The sequence below is a fragment of the Eubalaena glacialis genome, chromosome 3 (genome assembly GCF_028564815.1).
Source record: "Eubalaena glacialis isolate mEubGla1 chromosome 3, mEubGla1.1.hap2.+ XY, whole genome shotgun sequence".
NCBI lineage: Eukaryota > Metazoa > Chordata > Mammalia > Artiodactyla > Balaenidae > Eubalaena > Eubalaena glacialis.
This window is the reverse complement of record NC_083718.1, coordinates 172,807,503-172,826,406: the sequence shown is the minus strand read 5'-3', so window position 1 is coordinate 172,826,406 and position 18,904 is coordinate 172,807,503. Positions and strand designations below refer to the sequence as shown.

Genomic DNA, 18,904 nt, shown 5'->3' with positions numbered 1-18,904 from the left:
GCCCTGGCGGGGCCGCGTTTCCGGAGCGGGAAAGTGATTAAGTCCAGCACTGGTTTGGAGAATGCGGTTTGCAGAGTGGGGCGGAACCCTGCCCGGCGAGGGTCTGCTTTTAGGAGGGTAGGGTGCTGAGGGTCTGCGCAGGGAGCGAAATCTCAGCGTCAACAGGCACCGTCACGACGACTGTTGACCGGTTGGAGAGGTGTGCCGGGAACTCCGCACCAACTCATCTGTCAACACATTATTTACTGGCTGTCTACTCCGTGCCGCGCGTGCAGGGCTGGGGAACATGGTGAGAGGGCCCCGTGTGGCCTTGACGGAGCTCGCGGTCTCCCTGGCGAGGCCCATGTGGGGCCACACTTACGATCCCCGAAGTGTGCCCATGGAGCCGGGGCGCTGCTGCTGGCAGATATTAACAGAGGTGCTCCAACCAAGTGTGACTTGGGTGCCCCAGCAGAAGCTGAGTGTACGGAGTGTGGAGGGGAACTCGGAGGTTCACCCAAGCCTGCGCAGGAGGGTTAGGTATGGCTTTCCAGCCTAGGTGACTCTTGGTCCGGGTTTTGAAGGAACAATGGAGTTATCCAGACAGACTGAGGGTGGGCGGGGTTAGGGTGATCTAGACAGGGAACACAGCACATGCAAAAGCATGAAGGTGTAGGTGAGTGTTGTCATCAGGGGTACCACGGTGTTTCATTGGAGCACAGGGTACAAGAAGGGAAAGAGCAAGATATTCCTATAGGGGCTGGGTCTCAAAAGGTCTGGAGTGCAAGACCAAGGAACACTGGGTGGGGTGGAGAAGGCAGCGATGGTTTCACCCAAGAAGGGCATCAGAATGGAGTCTGGAAAGATAAACTAGGAGTTCTCCATGCTCCTGTTGCGAAGACATCCCAAGAGCAGGAATAGTGTTCAGCTCTGCAACTTCCTAGTTGGGTACCCTTGGGCCACCCACCCAATCCCCATGGGCCTTGTTTCCCTTACCTGTAAGGTGAAGATAAGAGGCTTGTGGTGAGGATTACTAATATCCTATTATTTCCATAAAGCTGTGGTTGTAACATCTGGTGGAAGATGTGGCCCCTTTCCCCTGGGAAAAATGAACGCACTTAAGCCGAGGCTCAGCTCCCTATGTAAGGGGGATCCCCCAGTAAGGAGCTCCTGGGTGAAGTCTACCAGCTCTGTGCCTGACACGAGGCAGGAGCTCAGCAAATGTTTGTTGATAGATGAGCCTCTCTCCTCCCTTCCCTCCTGGGGACTTTTTTTTTTTTTTGAATTTTTGAATTTTATTTTATTTATTTTGTTATACAGCAGGTTCTTATTAGTTCTCTATTTTATACATATTAGTGTATACATGTCAATCCCAATCTCCCAATTCATCCCCCCACCACCACTCCCCCCACCACTTTCCCCCCTTGGTGTCCATACGTTTGTTCTCTACATTTGTGTCTCTATTTCTGCCCTGCAAACCGGTTCATCTGTACCATTTTTCTAGGTTCCACATATATGCGTTAATATCCGATACTTGTTTTTCTCTTTCTGACTTACTTCACTCTGTATGACAGTCTCTAGATCCATCCACGTGTCTACAAATGACCCAATTTCGTTCCTTTTTATGGCTGAGTAATATTCTATTGTGTATATGTACCATAGCTTCTTTATCCATTCGTCTGTCGATGGGCATTTAGGTTGCTTCCATGACCTGGCTATTGTAAATAGTGCTGCAGTGAACATTGGGGTGCATGTGTCTTTTTGAATTATGGTTTTCTCTGGGTATATGCCCAGTAGTGGGATTGCTGGGTCATATGGTAATTCTATTTTTAGTTTTTTAAGGAACCTCCATTCCATTGTCCATAGTGGCTGTATCAATTTACATTCCCACCAACAGTGCAAGAGGGTTCCCTTTTCTCCACACCCTCTCCAGCATTTGTTGTTTGTAGATTTTCTTATGATGCTCATTTTAACTGGTGTGAGGTGATACCTCATTGTAGTTTTGATTTGCAGTTCTCTAATAATTAGTGATGTTGAGCAGCTTTTCATGTGCTTCTTGGCCATCTGTATGTCTTCTTTGGAGAAATGTCTATTTAGGTCTTCTGCCCATTTTTTGATTGGGTTGTTTTTTTTTTTAACATTGAGCTGCATGAGCTGTTTATATATTTTGGAGATTAATCCTTTGTCTGTTAATTCGTTTGCTAATATTTTCTCCCATTCTGAGGGTTGTCTTTTCGTCTTGTTTGTAGTTTGCTTTGCAAAAGCTTTTAAGTTTCATTAGGTCCCATTTGTTTATTTTTGTTTTTATTTCCATAACTCTAGGAGGTGGATCAAAAAAGATCTTGCTGTGATTTATGTCAAAGAGTGTTCTTCCTGTGTTTTCCTCTAAGAGTTTTATAATGTCCAGTCTTACGTTTAGGTCTCTAACCCATTTTGAGCTTATTTTTGTGTATGGTGTTAGGGAGTGTTCTAATTTCATTCTTTTACATGTAGCTGTCCAGTTTTCCCAGCACCACTTATTGAGGAGATTGTCTTTTCTCCATTGTATATCCTTGCCTCCTTTGTCGTAGATTAATTGACCATAGGTGCGTGGGTTTATCTCTGGGCTTTCTATCCTGTTCCATTGATCTATGTTTCTGTTTTTGTGCCAGTACCATATTGTCTTGATTACTGTAGCTTTGTGGTATAGTCTGAAGTCAGGGAGTCTGATTCCTCCAGCTCCGTTTTTTTCGCTCAAGACTGCTTGGGTTATTTGGGGTCTTTTGTGCCTCCATACAAGTTTTAAGATTTTTTTTTCTAGTTCTGTAAAAAATGCCACTGGTAATTTGATAGGGATTGCATTGAATCTGTAGATTGCTTTGGGTAGTATAGTCATTTTCACAATATTGATTCTTCCAATTCAAGAACATGGTATATCTCTCCATCTGTTTGTGTCATCTTTGATTTTTTTCATCAGTGTCTTATAGTTTTCTGAGTACAGGTCTTTTGTCTCCCTAGGTAGGTTTATTCCTAGGTATTTTATTCTTTTTGTTGCAGTGGTGAATGGGATTGTTTCCTTAATTTTTCTTTCTGATCTTTCATTGTTAGTATATAGGAATGCAAGAGATTTCTGTGCATTAATTTTGTATCCTGCAACCTTACAAATTCATTGATTAGCTCTAGTAGTTTTCTGGTGGCATCTTTAGGATTCTCTATGTATAGTATCATGTCATCTGCAAACAGTGACAGTTTGACTTCTTCTTTTCCAATTTGTATTCCTTTTATTTCTTTTTCTTCTCTGATTGCCGTGGCTAGGACTTCCAAAACTATGTTGAATAATAGTGGTGAGAGTGGACATCCTTGTCTTGTTCCTGATCTTAGAGGAAATGCTTTCAGTTTTTCACCATTGAGAATGACGTTTGCTGCGGGTTTGTTGTATATGGCCTTTATTATGTTGAGGTAGGTTCCCTCTATGCCCACTTTCTGGAGAGTTTTTATCATAAATGGGAGTTGAATTTTGTCAAATGCTTTTTCTGCATCTATTGAGATGATTATATGGTTTTTCTTCTTCAACTTGTTAATATGGTGTATCACATTGATTTGCATATATTGAAGAATACTTGCATCCCTGGGATAAATCCCACTTGATCTGGTGTATGATCCTTTTAATGTGTTGTTGGATTCTGTTTGCTAGTATTTTGTTGAGGATTTTTGCATCTATATTCATCAGTGATATTGGTCTATAATTTTCTTTTTTTGTAGTATCTTTGTCTGGTTTTGGTATCAGGGTGATGGTGGCCTCATAGAATGAGTTTGGGAGTGTTCCTTCCTCTGCAATTTTTTGGAAGACTTTGAGAAGGATGGGTGTTAGCTCTTCTCTAAATGTTTGATAGAATTCACCTGTGAAGCCATCTGGTCCTGGGCTTTTGTTTGTTGGAAGATTTTTAATCACAGTTTCAATTTCATTGCTTGTGATTGGTCTGTTCATATTTTCTATTTCTTCCTGGTTCAGTCTTGGAAGGTTATACCTTTCTAAGAATTTGTCCATTTCTTCCAGGTTGTCCATTTTACTGGCATAGAGTTGCTTGTAGTAGTCTCTTAGGATGCTTTGTATTTCTGCGGTGTCTGTTGTAACTTCTCCTTTTTCATTTCTAATTTTATTGATTTGAGTCCTCTCCCTGTTTTTCTTGATGAATCTGGCTAAAGATTTATCAATTTTGTTTTATCTTCTCAAAGAACCAGCCTTTAGTTTTATTCATTTTGCTGTTGTTTTCTTTGTTTCTATTTCATTTATTTCTGGTCTGATCTTTATGATTTCTTTCCTTCTACTAACTTTGGGTTTTGTTTGTTCTTCTTTCTCTAGTTCCTTTAGCTGTGAGGTTAGATTGTTCATTTGAGATTTTTCTTTTTTCTTGAGGTAGGCTTGTATTGCTATAAACTTCCCTCTTAGAACTGCTTTTGCTGCATCCCATTGGTTTTGGATCATCGTGTTCTCATTGTAATTTGTCTCTAGGTATTTTTTGATTTCCTCTTTGATTTCTTCAGTGATCTTTTGGTTATTTAGTAACGTATTGTTTAGTCTCCATGTGTTTGTGTTTTTTACATTTTTTTCCCTGTAATTGATTTCTAATCTCATAGCGTTGTGGTCAGAAAAGATGCTTGATATGATTTCAATTTTCTTAAATTTACTGAGGCTTGATTTGTGATGCAAGATGTGATCTATCCTGAAGAATGTTCCGTGTGCACTTGAGAAGAAAGTGTAATCTGTTTTTGGATGGAATGTCCTATAAATATCAATTAAATCTATCTTGTCTATTGTGTCATTTAAAGCTTGTGTTTCCTTATTAATTTTCTGTTTGGATGATCTGTCCATTGGTGTGAGGTGTTAAAGTCCCCCACTATTATTGTGTTACTGTCGATTTCCTCTTTTATAGCTGTTAGCAGTTGCCTTATGTATTGAGGTGCTCCTATGTTGGGTGCATATATATTTATAATTGTCATATCTTCTTCTGGGATTGATCCCTTGATCATTATGTAGTGTCCTTCCTTGTCTCTTGTAACATTCTTTATTTTAAAGTCTATTTTATCTGATATGAGTATTGCTGCTCCAGCTTTCTTTTGATTTCCATTTGCATGGAATATCTTTTTCCATCCCTCCTGGGGACTTTTCTCACAAAGAGATTCTTTAGCCCTTGCGTCTGGTGGGCAAGTGTCTGCCTCGTGACGTTGGGGTGGGTGGGGACAGCTGCTGTGATCAGAGAGGGCTCTGTCTCCCTTTGCAGAGATGAGGTCACAGCAGGTCACTGCAGGAACACCCTGGCCCTGGTAGACTGTCTAGTCTGCTGTGCCTTCATTCACCAAATGAGGAAACTGAGGCCCAGAGAGAAGTGGGGAGGGGGGATGCTCTCGTCCTAGTGGGGAGTGGTCGGGAGACCTGGGCTGTCATCCCACCTCTGTGTGGCCTGGGGCACCTTCCCCTGAGCCTCTACTTTCTTATCTGTAAAGCCAGGATGGTCACACCTCCAAGGGCAGGTGTGAACATTCTAGGAGAGGCTGGCACACCTTAGGTGCCTATTGGTGGAAGTTGTCTCTGTATCTGACTTATTGGATTGTAACTCACTCTTCTCCCAGACTGTAAACTCCTTGAAGATGGAAGCTGTGTTTGTCTGTTGGGGAGTGCAGGGTAGGGACAAAAGACTACTACTTATTCCCAGCCCAGGCACTCAGTGTCTGGCTAAGAAAACACACCCAGAGCAGTTAGAGAGGGAGTCTGTCAAAGGACTGATGAGTACAGTAGAGGATATGCAGGTGGGTCATGGGTCCAGGGCTCCACCTTTTAGAAGGTGCCCTCTCATCTCCCGCCCTGCCTCGGGGATTGCTCACAGCAGCACCCTGCAGTGCCTAGAGTCCTCTGTTTGAGAGATGAAGACTGTCAGGCTCAAAGGGAACTCAGGTCTGTTGGACTTGAAAGCCAGTGCTCTCTCCACCACAGCATGGAGGTGTACCCGTCGTCCTTCCATACATCTTTCAGCAGATTTGTCACCCACATGGCCCATCCTCCCAGGCCCTAGCTGCCTCCGAGCTCGTCTCTGCTCTCACTATCCTGTCCCCCTCAGCAGGCTGCTGCCCTCTGCTCCTTGCCTTTGACCAAGCTCATAGGGGATCCTGGGGAGGCCTGTCCAGGCTGCCTCGACCCCTGCCTGGATCATGGCCTGCCTTTAGCCAACCATTCTTGTTTTGTTTTTGTTTTTAATTATCAGATATATCTGGATTCTATTCCTGGCTGTCCTTTCTGATGGTATGAACTTAAGCAAGTAAATTGACTTCTCTGAGCCTCAGTTCCCTCAACTGTGAAATAGGAGTGACAGTGCCTTCTTCAGCTTGTTGTGAGAAGTTAAAGGTTGTTGGCACATAGAAAGTAGGCATGGCCAGTGTCCCAGAGAGACTCATTTTAAGGAGCAGATTGATATGGTGGATAGACATGTAAATTTAAATAATTATGATCTAAAAGTCTGTCCTAATTTCTCTGCAAGAATGATTCCTTTAGGATTGAGAGAGGGATCAGAGGTGGTTTACCAATGGAGGTGACTTTGAGTAGAACTTCTTCTAGTAGGATAGGGATGGGATGGTATAGAGATGCACATGGTATGGAGAGAATAGTAGGCAGTCTAGATTGTGTGAGAAGAGAAGGGACAATGTGACAGATAAGGTAGGAGGCCAAAAGTTGTGTTAGTATCAGACCCTGGAGGTCTTTAGTACCAGGCTAAGAAATGTGGGCAGAGGGAGCCATTGAGGAGTCTGAGCAAGGAAGCAGCTTGTTTCAGGTTTGAGGTTTAAAAAGATCATGAATGGCTTGTAGAGTGGGATGGGGATGGGGATGGGCAGTAGGGAGATGAGAGACAAGCTGCTGTCTTTTCTGGGGGAGAGAGTATGAGGGAGAGTTCTCAGACAGGCTGAGGGACTGGGGAGTGTGGGGAGGAAGTAGGTAGGGGCACCAGCTCTGGGGTCTGAGTGACTTGGTACTTGGTACAGATCTTGATTTCCTCGTCCAGTCTTGGGTAAGACACTTTACCTTTTTGAGCCTCAGTTTCCTCGTCTGTAAAGTGGGATCAGTGTGGTTAGCTTGCAGTGAGATGCCCAAGAATATTAGCCCAAAACACAGGTGTAAGGAGATATTGCCTGGGTCTGTTCCAACCCACACTAACACTTTTTTTTTTTTGGTTAATGACCCATGACACCAAATACCTCATATAGCCTTTATTTTTTTCCACTCCAGGCCTTGCCCACAGGTCAACCCAACATCAGCACCAATGTGCTGATATATTCTGTTCCCTTTTTTTTCACTTCTGGTTGTAAGTACTTTTCCATGCTACTACACAGTCTCCCTCCCCAGCACAGCTAACTGCTGCAGGTCATTCTGATGAACTGACGGGAAATATGCCCTTGGCGGGACAGGGCCCTGGACACAGTGAACTGGCTGGCAACCTGGCCAGGGGTACAAGAAACAGTGGATACCTGTTACGTCCCACACTCCTTAACCCATCCAGCTCTGCCTACTTAACATCCCTTCTTGGTCCGCTCCCACGCACTTCAGACTTAACAAAAACGCCTGGTGAGGTGGACCTCTCAGTCTCTCCTCTCCTGTTTGTCCCACAGTGTTCTCAGTAACTGGAAGTCGACCATCTACCTAGTCACTTAAGCCAAAGCCTGGGGGTCCTTGTGTTTGGCCAAGTTCATGGGGGATCAGGGAGGCTGGGTTTTTTAGGATGAAAAAGTCATTCTGCGTTCCTCCCTCACCCTCATTCCCCACATCTAATCCGCCAGCAAAGCAAGCCTGTCTCCTAAATTGATCTGTTTTGTCTACTTTTCTCTCTTGCCTCAGACCAAATCGAGTCACTGACTTCTCTCATTTGGATGCCTGCAATCGCCTCCTCTTCCAAACCATTGCATTTTCTCTACAGTAACCAGAACAATCGTTAAGAAGACATTTTTCTTAAAACTCTTCTGTTTTCCCTACTAGGCCTTGTACGATCCAGCGCCTGCTCCCCTTGTGCCATGTGATCCATCGCTGTCCAACTACAGCCCTGCTGGCCTCCCCAGGTTCCTGAGCACATCACATGTTTTTGTCCGGGTCTTCCCCTGCTAGCTTTCTCTTGCTAGTATTTCAAGTCTTAGCCCAAATGTTACCTATCTGACCTATATCTCCTCCCCCGTCCCAGTTTTTCTCTCTTTTTTTTTTTTTACTGTGGTAAAATACACATAACATAAAATTGACCATTTTAACCATTTTTAATTGTATATAGTTCAGTGGCATTAAGTACGTTTACATTGTTGTGCCTTGCCTATCCTTCACACAGCACCATCTGTAATAATACTCTGTGTGTGTGTGTGTGTGTGTGTGTGTCTTTCCCACTAGAATTAAGCTCCACAAGAACAGGGAGAGGGTTAGTTTCCTTTTTCCTTGCTACACCTGGTAGTGGTAATAGGCATTCATGGAATGAATGAGTACATGCTGCCACGTATTGAGTACTTACTGTGTGCTTGGCACTCCAAAGTCCTTTACAAACATTTCATTCAGTCTTTTTTTTTTTTTTTTTTTTTGGTTGTGCTGGGTCTTCATTGCTGGGCGCGGGCTTTCTCTGATTGCGGTGAGCGGGGGTTAGTCTTTGTTGCGGTGCACGGGCTTTTCATTGCGGTGGCTTCTCTTGTTGCGGAGCACAGGCTCTAAGCACACGGGCTTCAGTAGTTGTGGCACGTGGGCTCAGTAGCTGCGGCTCGCAGGCTTTAGAGCACAGGCTCAGTAGTTGTAGCGCACGGGCTTAGTTGCTCCACGGCATGTGGGATCTTCCCGGACCAGGGATTAAACCCGTGCCCCTGCATTGGCAGGCGGATTCTTAACCACTGCACCACCAGGGAAGTGCTTCATTCAGCCTTGACAGCAGCCCTGGAAGTGGTCATTGCATCCCTTTTTTACAGATGAGGGTACCGCTCAGAGAGGTTAAAGCTGCCAGAGAGGGACTTCCCTGGTGGCGCAGTGGTTAAGAATCTGCCTGCCAATGCAGGGGACACGGGTTCGAACCCTGGTCTGGGAAGATCCCACATGCCGCGGAGCAACTAAGCCCATGTGCCACAACTACTGAAGCCTGTGCGCCTAGAGCCCGTGCTTTGCAACAAGAGAAGCCACTGCACTGAGAAGCCCGCGCACCGCAACAAAGAGTAGCCCCCGCTCACCGCAACTAGAGAAAGCCCGCGCGCAGCAACAAAGACCCACCGCAGACAAAAGTAAATAAATAAAATAAATAAATTAAAAAAAAAAAAAAAAAAAGCTGCCAGAGAGGTCAACCATGGTCACAGAAGCAGGGTTGAACAAACCACAGCTCTGGCAGATGAATCCAATTCCCTCTATCCTAAGGAATGTGCATTTCTAGTGTGGGAAAAAGGGGTTTCAAAGAGGCTGCTTGGAGGGGAGGAGTTCAACCCTGGGAGAATAGAAGTTGGGTGAAACACAGAAATGCCTCAACAGAGTCAAAACTGGGCCAGTCACAACCTGTAGAAGCTCAACCTGCAGAGGCTCAACCTACACAGCCTTGGCGGATTGTAGGTATTTGGCTATTTCGCCACCTTCGGTACTCTGTTCTCTTCCCCCAGGATAGTCAGCAGAAATGGCCTGGAAATTCCAGGCCACTCATCTTGTGTTCATATACCATGGAATGGGGAGCTGGAGAGGCTGAGGCTCTAGGATCTACTGGAAGGAAGGAAGGGAGGGAGGGAGGAAGAATGGGGTGCTGTTTAAGGCCCACAGAGGAGCCTGAGAAGGGCACTTGGAGTTCTCTTTCCATTTGTAGCCTTGGGTAGAGTCTCCATCCCTTTTCTGTAGAATGGAGGAGAGGTGGGTTAGATTAGATTAGAGCTGTGCCTGAGCATCACCTGGGACAGACCCTAGATGTTATTAACACCAGCATTGATTTATTGAGCACTTACTATGTTATTACTTTTACAGTATTAGCTCAATTAGTCATACACGTCACAACAGGGTGTGGGTACTATTATTATCCCCATTTTACTGAGGAGGAAACTGAATCATGAAGAGATTAAATAACTTTGCCCAAGGTCAAACAGCTAGAAAACAGCTGAGTACGTATTCTGGCTCCTCTTAACCACCACTTGCTCTACCACTTTTGCATCTGGGTAGCTGCAAATTGCCCTCGTTAGAGTTTGGGAGCCTAAGGCTTAGACAACTGAACTGTCTTTCATAACCTTAAAGACCAGGGCTCAATAAAGATTTATTTCCAAAGCTGCTTATGTGGAGGAAAAAGGGTTTCGACACAGTTTGGGCTGGATTGGAATTGAGATAGCTGGGGAGAAAGTCTGTTCTCAGAGGCCTTGAGGAGGCAAGGCAGCAGCTGTTAGTTTAAGGAGTGAGGGGCCTCAGGGCTGAGGCTTTCAGCTGCCCGGGATCGTGCTAGGTGCAACAACCCTTCTTGTCACCCGTAGGTGATTTCCTTTCCCCCTTTTGTAACACCGGCTGTTTGTGTGAGTGTGTATACAGTGTTTATCTCTTGTTGGACTGCTTAGAGGAAAGCCAGGTTCCTCCCAGGAGTGGTGGCATTTTGGATCAAAGGGCACAGATGGTTTGGTTTGCTTTTATTTAATGAGAACAGCTTTGTGTGTGTGGTCTGATTATGACAGTAATGTATAACCAAAGTTACTAGTGGTTATGTCGGGGTTGGGAGGAGTTGTGAGGGATACTTCACTTAATGTCCTTCAGTGTTTTAATTTTTTATAATAAAATTTTAAAAATACATGTAATGTTTCTTGTAGCTTATATAATATAGGTAAGGTACAAAGAAAGAAGTAAAAGTTGTCCATAATCCCATTTTCCAGAGGTTACCATTATCAATGTTGAATGTATTTCCTTCCACACATTTTTTTATGTGTATGCTTTTTCTTTTCCACAAATAGGATGATGGGCTGTTTTTCAATCTGTTTATATTACTTGGCAATGATTCAGTAAATAAATCTCTGAAAGCATCACTTTTAATGGCTTCGTCCTGTTTTATCATCAATATCACATATTATCTAGCCAGTCCCCTACTCCTGAGTGTATGGGTTGCTCCATTTTTTGTTGTTTTTTTTAATGTTATGAAGAATACAGTAGAGAATATTTATGGATCTTAATCTTTGGGTGTATTTATTATTTGGTTCTTCTCAGATAAATTCTGAGAAGTGGAATTGCTGGGCATTTCTTCTCACTTTTTTTTAGGGTTTTTGATGAATATTGCCTAATTAGAGCAGGAAAATGATTGCCATTTCTGACATGGAGTATTTGCCTGGGTTTTTCAGGACAGGAAGATGCCACCCAAGCGTATAACTAAGAGAAGGTCATCCCCCGAAGATGCCCTCCCCAAAAGCAAGAAGGTGAAGGGTAAGTTGGCCTTGGCCTCTACTTCAGTATGGGTGGCCTCTTGGCACCCCCAGAATCTGGAACTGGGCTCCTTTCTCCCTGAGATTTGAAGCTGAGGGGCCTGGAAGTCCAGGAATTCCACCCAGCTGGAGAGTCTCCTGTAGCTCACTGAATCCCACCCTCTGGGAATCATAAAGGGGCAGAGACTTGCCTAAAAGCACTCAGATACTGGCAAAAAACTAGACCCTAGGGCTTTGCCCCAGGCAGTAATGCATCATGGTTAAGACCATTGACCTCCAGACTGGGATCAAGTCCTGGCTCTGCCACTTTCTAGCTACATGTAGCTTTGGGCAAATCACTAACCTCACTGAGCTTGGACTACTACCCCATTCATAAAATGGGCAACCTCACTGGGCTGTCGTGAGGAAAATGAGATCATGTCCTGGTAGCACTAGAGGGAGGTGGCTGTGGTCTCCTCTCTCCTGGGACCTTGGAGGGAGTCAGGGAGGAGAGAGAGCCACCCCCAATCTGGGAGGGGGGAGTATGGACCCACACTCAGACACTGTCTGTCTTTTGCAGACCCTCGTAACCAGGCAGTGAGGGCCGTTGCCTCCCGCCGCGTTCCAGGCGCCCGCTCCTGCCAAGGTGCCTGCGGGCCGAGCCCTCCCGACCAGAAAGCCCGACCAGGTGGCTGCTTGCCCAGCGCACCCTCTGCGCAGCCGCAGCAGTCCTGGCAGCCTGGCCACACCCCCAGGGGGAGGGGCTGGACGCCATTGGCTGTCCGGGGCCACGGGCGGTCGCCATTGGCCAGCAGATGGCCCTGTGCGGCACACCGGTTGGCGTGTTCCTCTCTGCAAAAGCCTGTGCGGGCTCTTACTCCTACCCGTTCCTTTTGAGCTGCCTGTCTGCTCCCACATAGGAGCAGAGTGGGGGTCAGTGTACCTATGTCCAGGGGTTAAGTCACAGCCTGAGGATGCACTGCAAACTCAACTAATTATTCTATGACCTTCTCTGAGACTGTTCCCTTTTCTATAAAGTGGGATCCTAAGAATGGAAGGTCTGTAGCATAATGTGAGGGGCTGCAAAGCAATCTAACACTAGTAAACAGTCGGTAAAGGGGTAGACGTTATTATGCCCTGTTAGTATGGTTCCGGACCAAGAACAGCCTATCAGGAAAACTAGCTTGCGTCCCCACTGTTCTTTAACCCTCTCCACCAAGATTCATTTGCCGATATTGAGTGTCTCGTTTCCATTTCCTTCCACTCACATTAATAATGTGCTCAGTTTTTAATCTGCACAAAAACTCTATGAGGTAAGTACTTTTGTTATCCTCGTTTCACTGATGAGGAAACTTAGGCTTGGAGAGGTCAGACTAATGGTCTGTGGCAGGGCAGGGGCTTGAACCCAGGTCTGTGTGATCCCAGAGCCTGTGCAGTGACCTCTCCTCTCTCTCGTCATCCTACACACTCAGGGGCTGTCTTCTTCACCCCTCAGTCTCACATAGGTCACACAACACAGAACCGGGTTTGGTGCTGACACTGGGCCAGGGCGACGTGGGCCAGCTGGGGCTGGGCGAGAATGTGATGGAGAGGAAGAAGCCAGCCCTGGTGCCCATTCCAGAGGACATCGTGCAGGCTGAGGCTGGGGGCATGCACACTGTGTGTCTAAGCAAAAGTGGCCAGGTAGGTTGGGGGTGGCACAGGATGGGACAGGACCTGGGGTTAGTAGGGGGCTTGGGGAAGGAGCTTTGAACCACACGCATTACTCTGTGGAGATGGAGCTGGCTAGACGAGCAGGGATTGGCCTAAACAAGAACGGACTGAGAGGCCAGGCCTTGCGCTAACGGGGGCATCCTGGGCACAGGTCTACTCCTTCGGCTGCAATGATGAGGGTGCCCTGGGAAGGGACACATCAGTGGAGGGCTCAGAGATGGTCCCTGGGAAAGTGGAACTGCAAGAGAAGGTGATACAGGTGTCAGCAGGAGACAGTCACACAGCGGCCCTCACCGAGGATGGCCATGTCTTCCTCTGGGGCTCCTTCCGGGTAAGACTGGGTCTGGAAGATGGCATAGGGGCTGGTGGGCAGAATTAACTGGTGGGGCCCCAAAGATAACCCATCACGAGGCCCCTGTTGTACTTACTGGTGGGGAAATCAAGGCCCTGGGCAGAGCTTGGGCCCAGACCCAGGTTTCTGGCTTCTTCATCCAGGCCTGTCCACACCACTGCTGTTCCCTGGACTCTGATGTTATGATGTGTGCGTCTTGGGAAAGGGGTGGGTCAAGGATGCCTTTGGGCTGAGGCTAAGCCAGGAAGCCTACTGACCCATCTCCCTGCCTTCAACCTCCCCCCTCCCCTTCCCAGCCCTCTTCCACACTTCTCAGGGATTTGGGGGCACATCTCAGAACTTCCAGGACAGGAGAGTGGTTTAAAAAGCAGATACCGCATTAAAATTGTTTTGGTACTTTAGTATTTGATTTATTTTGAAATGTCAAAAATAAAGGAATCTGATGTTTCCTCATTGGGGCTGATTTTAAATATTTTTATTGATAATTTCAAACACATAAAAGTAATCAGAATACTATATTGAACTCTATCTGCTTGCCCCAACAATTATCAGCTTATGACCAAACTTGTTTCATCTTCACTCCCTTCCGTTCCCCAACTCCTTTGTTATTTTAATGCAAATCACAGACCACGTATGATTTCATTCGTAAGTATTGCACTGTGTGGCCTGGCTCCTGCCCACTTCTCCATCTCCATCTGGCACCAGTGCCCTTCACCAGACAGCTCTGTGGCTGACTGCAAAGCTGGATCTGGCTGGTATGAGGCGGGAAGAACTGGCTGAAAACTCTTCCGCCCCTCCCTTCCAGGACAATAATGGTGTGATCGGGCTCTTGGAGCCCATGAAAAAGAGCATGGTGCCTGTGCAGGTGCAGCTGAGTATGCCCGTGGTGAAGGTGGCCTCAGGTGAGTCTGCAGGTACTCACTCTGGGCAGGAGTTGGAGAACCTTTCTGGGGGGCTGGCCCAGCCTCGGGCCTTAACAGACAAGCCCTGCATCCCTTGCCTTCCTCTCACCCTCAGGAAACGACCACTTGGTGATGCTGACAGTTGATGGCGACCTCTATACTTTGGGCTGCGGGGAGCAGGGCCAACTGGGCCGCGTGCCTGAATTATTTGCTAATCGTGGTGGCCGGCAGGGCCTCGGTAGGTGGCTTAGGTCCCTCTGGCGGGGCAAGTTGGCAAGCCACCCCCAGTGAAGGTCAGAGGCAGAAGGGATTCTCTGTGTTCAGGCTTGCATCAGGTGGACCTGCAGTGGTAGTTAAGGACTCAGATTCTAGAGCCAGACTACCCCAGGTTTGAATCCTGGCTCTACCAGCTACTGGCTGTGGGCCCCTGGACATAGTTTCCTCATCTCTAAACCCACCTACCTCTAAACCTACCTCACTGGGTTGTTGTGAAGTTAAATGAGTTTACATAAAAGACTGTCTGTCACATGGTAAGTTCCAGGTAAATGTTACCTCTATGGCTGTGGGAGTCTGAGTGAGGCACTTGGACTCTCCTGGCCTCAGTTTCCTCTTCTGTATAATAGGGACAAGAGTCCCTGCCTAGTCTCCCTGCAAGGGCTTTAGTAGTGAAGGAGAAATAGATGGGGCAGAGAGGAGAGACCTTGTGTGTCTGCCACTGACCCTGGCCTGCTCTCTGCCTGCAGAACGACTCCTGGTCCCCAAGTGTGTGATGCTGAAATCCAGGGGAAGCCGGGGCCATGTCAGATTCCAGGATGCCTTCTGTGGTGCCTACTTCACCTTTGCCATCTCCTCTGAGGGCCATGTATATGGCTTTGGCCTCTCCAACTACCATCAGCTAGGTGAGTCCCAAGCCCATCGTCCAGGGTCGCCCAGAGTGACCTGGGCTCCAGTCCTGCCTCCACCACTCATTCGTTGTGCACCCTTGGTGGGGTCACCTAACTCCTCAGAGCCTCAGTTTTCTCTTCTGTAAAATAAGAATATAAATACCCTGGTGTGTTGTGGGGTGGGGGCCACACTGGGAGGGGAAGAAGAAGGCAGCTCCTTGGACACCCTCACCCCTGACAGCTCTGTCCTGGCCTCTTCCCCCAGGAACCCCAGGCACAGAATCTTGCTTTGTACCTCAGAACCTGACATCCTTCAAGAACTCCACGAAGTCCTGGGTGGGCTTCTCTGGTGGCCAGCACCATACAGTCTGCATGGATTCGGAAGGTAGGGCCTCCTGGTCCATCTCTGGGTTGGAGGTGGAGTGTTCCCTGGGCACAGGCCTGGCCACACTCCGGAGATGACGGTGCTCGGAACCTGGGCCTGCTCCATGGACTGGGCTGGCTGTGGGTCCATGAGGGTCGCCCCCGTCCCCCAGTGTCCTGGTGTTCTTCCACGTGTGAGTTCAATGGGGGCCGGCGGGGGTTCCCCCAGGCCTCCCCCAAAACTGAAAGGGACACTGCAGACCTCACCACCCTGGGAATGGGGGACCAGCTCCCACAGATATAGGCGCTCACCTGGCCTACCCGGAGCATGCCCTCTGCTACCCCTCGTCTCTCTCCCTCCTCCACAGGCAGAGCATACAGCCTGGGCCGGGCTGAGTATGGGCGGCTGGGCCTTGGGGAAGGTGCGGAGGAGAAGAGCATACCCACCCTCATCTCCAGGCTGCCCGCCGTCTGCTCGGTGGCTTGTGGGGCCTCTGTGGGGTATGCTGTGACCAAGGATGGTGAGTGAGGCTGCCCACAGTCGGTCTGGTTGGGGTCGGGGGGTCGTGGTTCTTACCGAAGTGCCCAGTAGGCTCTGACGTCCACCATCAGATGGAGCTGAGGTGTGGAGAACAGTGTTTGTGATGACGTTGCTTTTGGCCTGATTGTCAGAAGCTCTGGCTTTGATGACAAAATGGGTAAACACATTATTTTAATAGAGGTGACTTGTTCTGTAGAGGAGAAAAACAGCAAAGGGAGATATATCACTGAGGCCCAGACAAGCAGTAGGACTTGAACCCATGTCTCCAGACTCCTAACTCAGGCTTCTCTTTACATTTTATACCATGGTGACCCTTTTTGTTTACAACCTAGTAGGTGCCGGCTTCCCAGGGAGTTGTACTTAGAATTTTATTAGAGAAAGAAGGCTTAGTAGTTGGGGTCCTGGCAAGCAGAGCAGGGGAGGGTGTGGACAAGTGGTCACCAAAGCCTGAGTGGAACAGCCACGGAGGCCTTGAGAAATCGGGCTGGCAGAGGTGCTTGACCTGGGATTATCTGGGAAGAGTTCCTGAGGAAGTGGGGCTTGTACTGCACCGTGAAGGTTCAGTCCTTTATGATAAGCAAAGGAGGGCATCCAGAGCAGTCTCAAAGGCAGGTGGTCCTGGGAATGGAGGTGATATAGGGGTTTGGGGAATGGCCAGTCATTGTCGGGCCTTGAATGCCACGCCTAGGCGCAGGGAGAAGTTTTTGGCAATGTGTAAGGACTGCTGTCTCTGGTTGACAAAGCTCTTTTTTGTCCATCATCTCCTTGGCTCCTCCCAGCTTCCCTGAATGCCCGGAGGCTGGGACATTGCCAGGCTGCTACAGGCCAAGGCCAAAATCCACCCTCATGTGCCAGGCTTCTCACACTACAGAAAGGTGGGGCTTGGGATCCTGGAGACAGCTGCCCATATTTCTGTCCTTTGTAGGTCGTGTTTTTGCCTGGGGCATGGGCACCAACTACCAGCTGGGCACAGGACAGGAAGAGGATGCCTGGAGCCCCGTGGAGATGACAGGCAAACAGTTGGAGAACCGTGTGGTCTTATCTGTGTCCAGCGGGGGCCAGCACACAGTCTTACTAGTCAAGGACAAGGAACAGAGCTGATGAAGCCTCTGAGGGCCTGGTTACCGGCCCCCCCCCCACCTCCCTCCTGGAACAAGGAAGCCGTGATGTCTACATATTCCAGCAGACCTCTTCCAGCTCCAAGTACTCTGTCATCTCCTGCCTTTTTCCCATCAGCAGAAAAGAATCCTTCTCTTTTTTTCCCCTCATTTTCCGGAATCATCCTGGGACCTACAGGATGAGGGTGGGATAGATGGAAGAGGGGAGGGGGTTTTAATCAGAAGGAACATTGCTGACCCCACAGCTATGTGGTTAGACCTTTCCCCCTCATCCCTACTTCCCATGGTCCTGGCTGACCCTGGTTTTGCCTATCAAAAACCAAAACTTCCTCCCCTGCGTGTTTGGTGCCCATACTCTGAGAAGTCGGGGCTCCATCAAGCCCTGCTCTAGTCATGTGCCACTCTTCCTGTCCTTCACAACCCACAGACAGACAAATGGTACAGTCCTGAGACCCAGCTGTCATGGACCTATGCCTGGGGAAACTGGAGAAGGGGCAGGGCTACCCAGCCATGGGCAACCCCAAGCCAAATATTTGGCCCTGAACAGGTGCCCATGGGGCAAAAAGAAAAACAGTGATCCTCTGATTGATCAAGAAAAAAGCCAATCAGCCTTTCTCCCAGAAGCGCAAAGCATTCTGCCCTTCAGGCCTTGTCTGCCGAGTCTCACCCATCCAACCTGCCTCACCTGCAGCCAAGGGCCTGAAATCCAGAAAGGAAGCTATGCCTGCAGGGCAGGACCTCGGGGAGAGGGGAAGGAGGGCTTTATAAGCAAATTTACAGCAATATTGAGAGTGAAGGGAGGGCGGGGAAGAGGGTTGGAGGGGCAGAGACTGGTCCCCAGAAAGGGAAGCAGTAGCTTGTACAGTGGCTGAAGAAATAGAAGAGAGTATTGATTTTTTTTTTTAATGTATTTTGGAGGGGAGAGTGAAATCTTTTAACACTTTGAATAAATTTAAGAGTTTTATAAAACAGGCCACTTGTTTTCTACATGCTCCCTGCTTTTTTAAGGGAGCACCTGCTGTGTTGGGACGGGCAGAATAACCCCATGCCTGTAGCCCTGGTGAAGACTAGGACTTCAGTGATGTTGAGAGGTCATGGTGTGTGCCAGTCAGCTGGGGGGTTTTTTTTGTTGTTTTTTTGTTTTTTGTATGGAACAGTGGCTGTTCTAGACAAATCAAAAAAAAGAGTTGATTGATTTTTGTTAGATATTTATGTTTCAGGAATCACTGGATTTTAAAAAAATTATACTGTATAATATGTGAGACATGGGATGGATCTTTTAATATCCTAATCCCAAACCAAGATTTTTGAGTACAGTACATCTCTAGAAATACTTATACTAAGTTTAATGATGTACTGTATCATTTCAAAAGCTAGTGTAACCGATTAAACATGATTAACTGCACAGTAACAACTTAATGCATAATGATGTAGATTTTCACAGGCATTTGAGCAACCAAATCATATAGAGCTGACCTGTCCAGTATGGTGGTCAGTACCCACATGTGGCTATTTACATTTAATTTAAATTTGTAAAAATGTAAAATGAACTTCCTCGGTTGCACTAGCCACATTTCAAGTCCTCAGTAGTCAGAAGTGTCTAGTGCCTATGGTTTTGGGCTATGCAAATACAGAAATTTATAGAACATTTCCATAACTGCAGAAAGTTA

At 47.4% G+C, this 18,904-nt stretch overlaps 1 protein-coding gene across 4 annotated transcripts in view; it reads left to right on the top strand.

Annotated features, from left to right (window-relative positions):
* RCC1 (regulator of chromosome condensation 1) overlaps nt 1-18,205 on the top strand; it is a 29,724-nt gene extending 11,519 nt beyond the window's left edge. For 2 of the 4 annotated variants that reach the window (XM_061184633.1, XM_061184636.1), the window contains 10 exons: nt 11,302-11,383; nt 11,942-12,049; nt 12,857-13,044; nt 13,226-13,405; nt 14,232-14,328; nt 14,444-14,566; nt 15,072-15,227; nt 15,478-15,597; nt 15,944-16,096; nt 17,042-18,205. In XM_061184633.1, the coding sequence (XP_061040616.1) occupies nt 11,311-11,383; nt 11,942-12,049; nt 12,857-13,044; nt 13,226-13,405; nt 14,232-14,328; nt 14,444-14,566; nt 15,072-15,227; nt 15,478-15,597; nt 15,944-16,096; nt 17,042-17,217 (1,374 nt within the window). In that variant the 5' untranslated portion in view covers nt 11,302-11,310 and the 3' untranslated portion in view covers nt 17,218-18,205. The remainder of the gene's footprint in view (nt 1-11,301; nt 11,384-11,941; nt 12,050-12,856; nt 13,045-13,225; nt 13,406-14,231; nt 14,329-14,443; nt 14,567-15,071; nt 15,228-15,477; nt 15,598-15,943; nt 16,097-17,041) is intronic. The other 2 variants (XM_061184634.1, XM_061184635.1) reach the window with 2 other exon arrangements.
* The last annotated feature ends 699 nt before the right edge of the window (nt 18,206-18,904 follow it).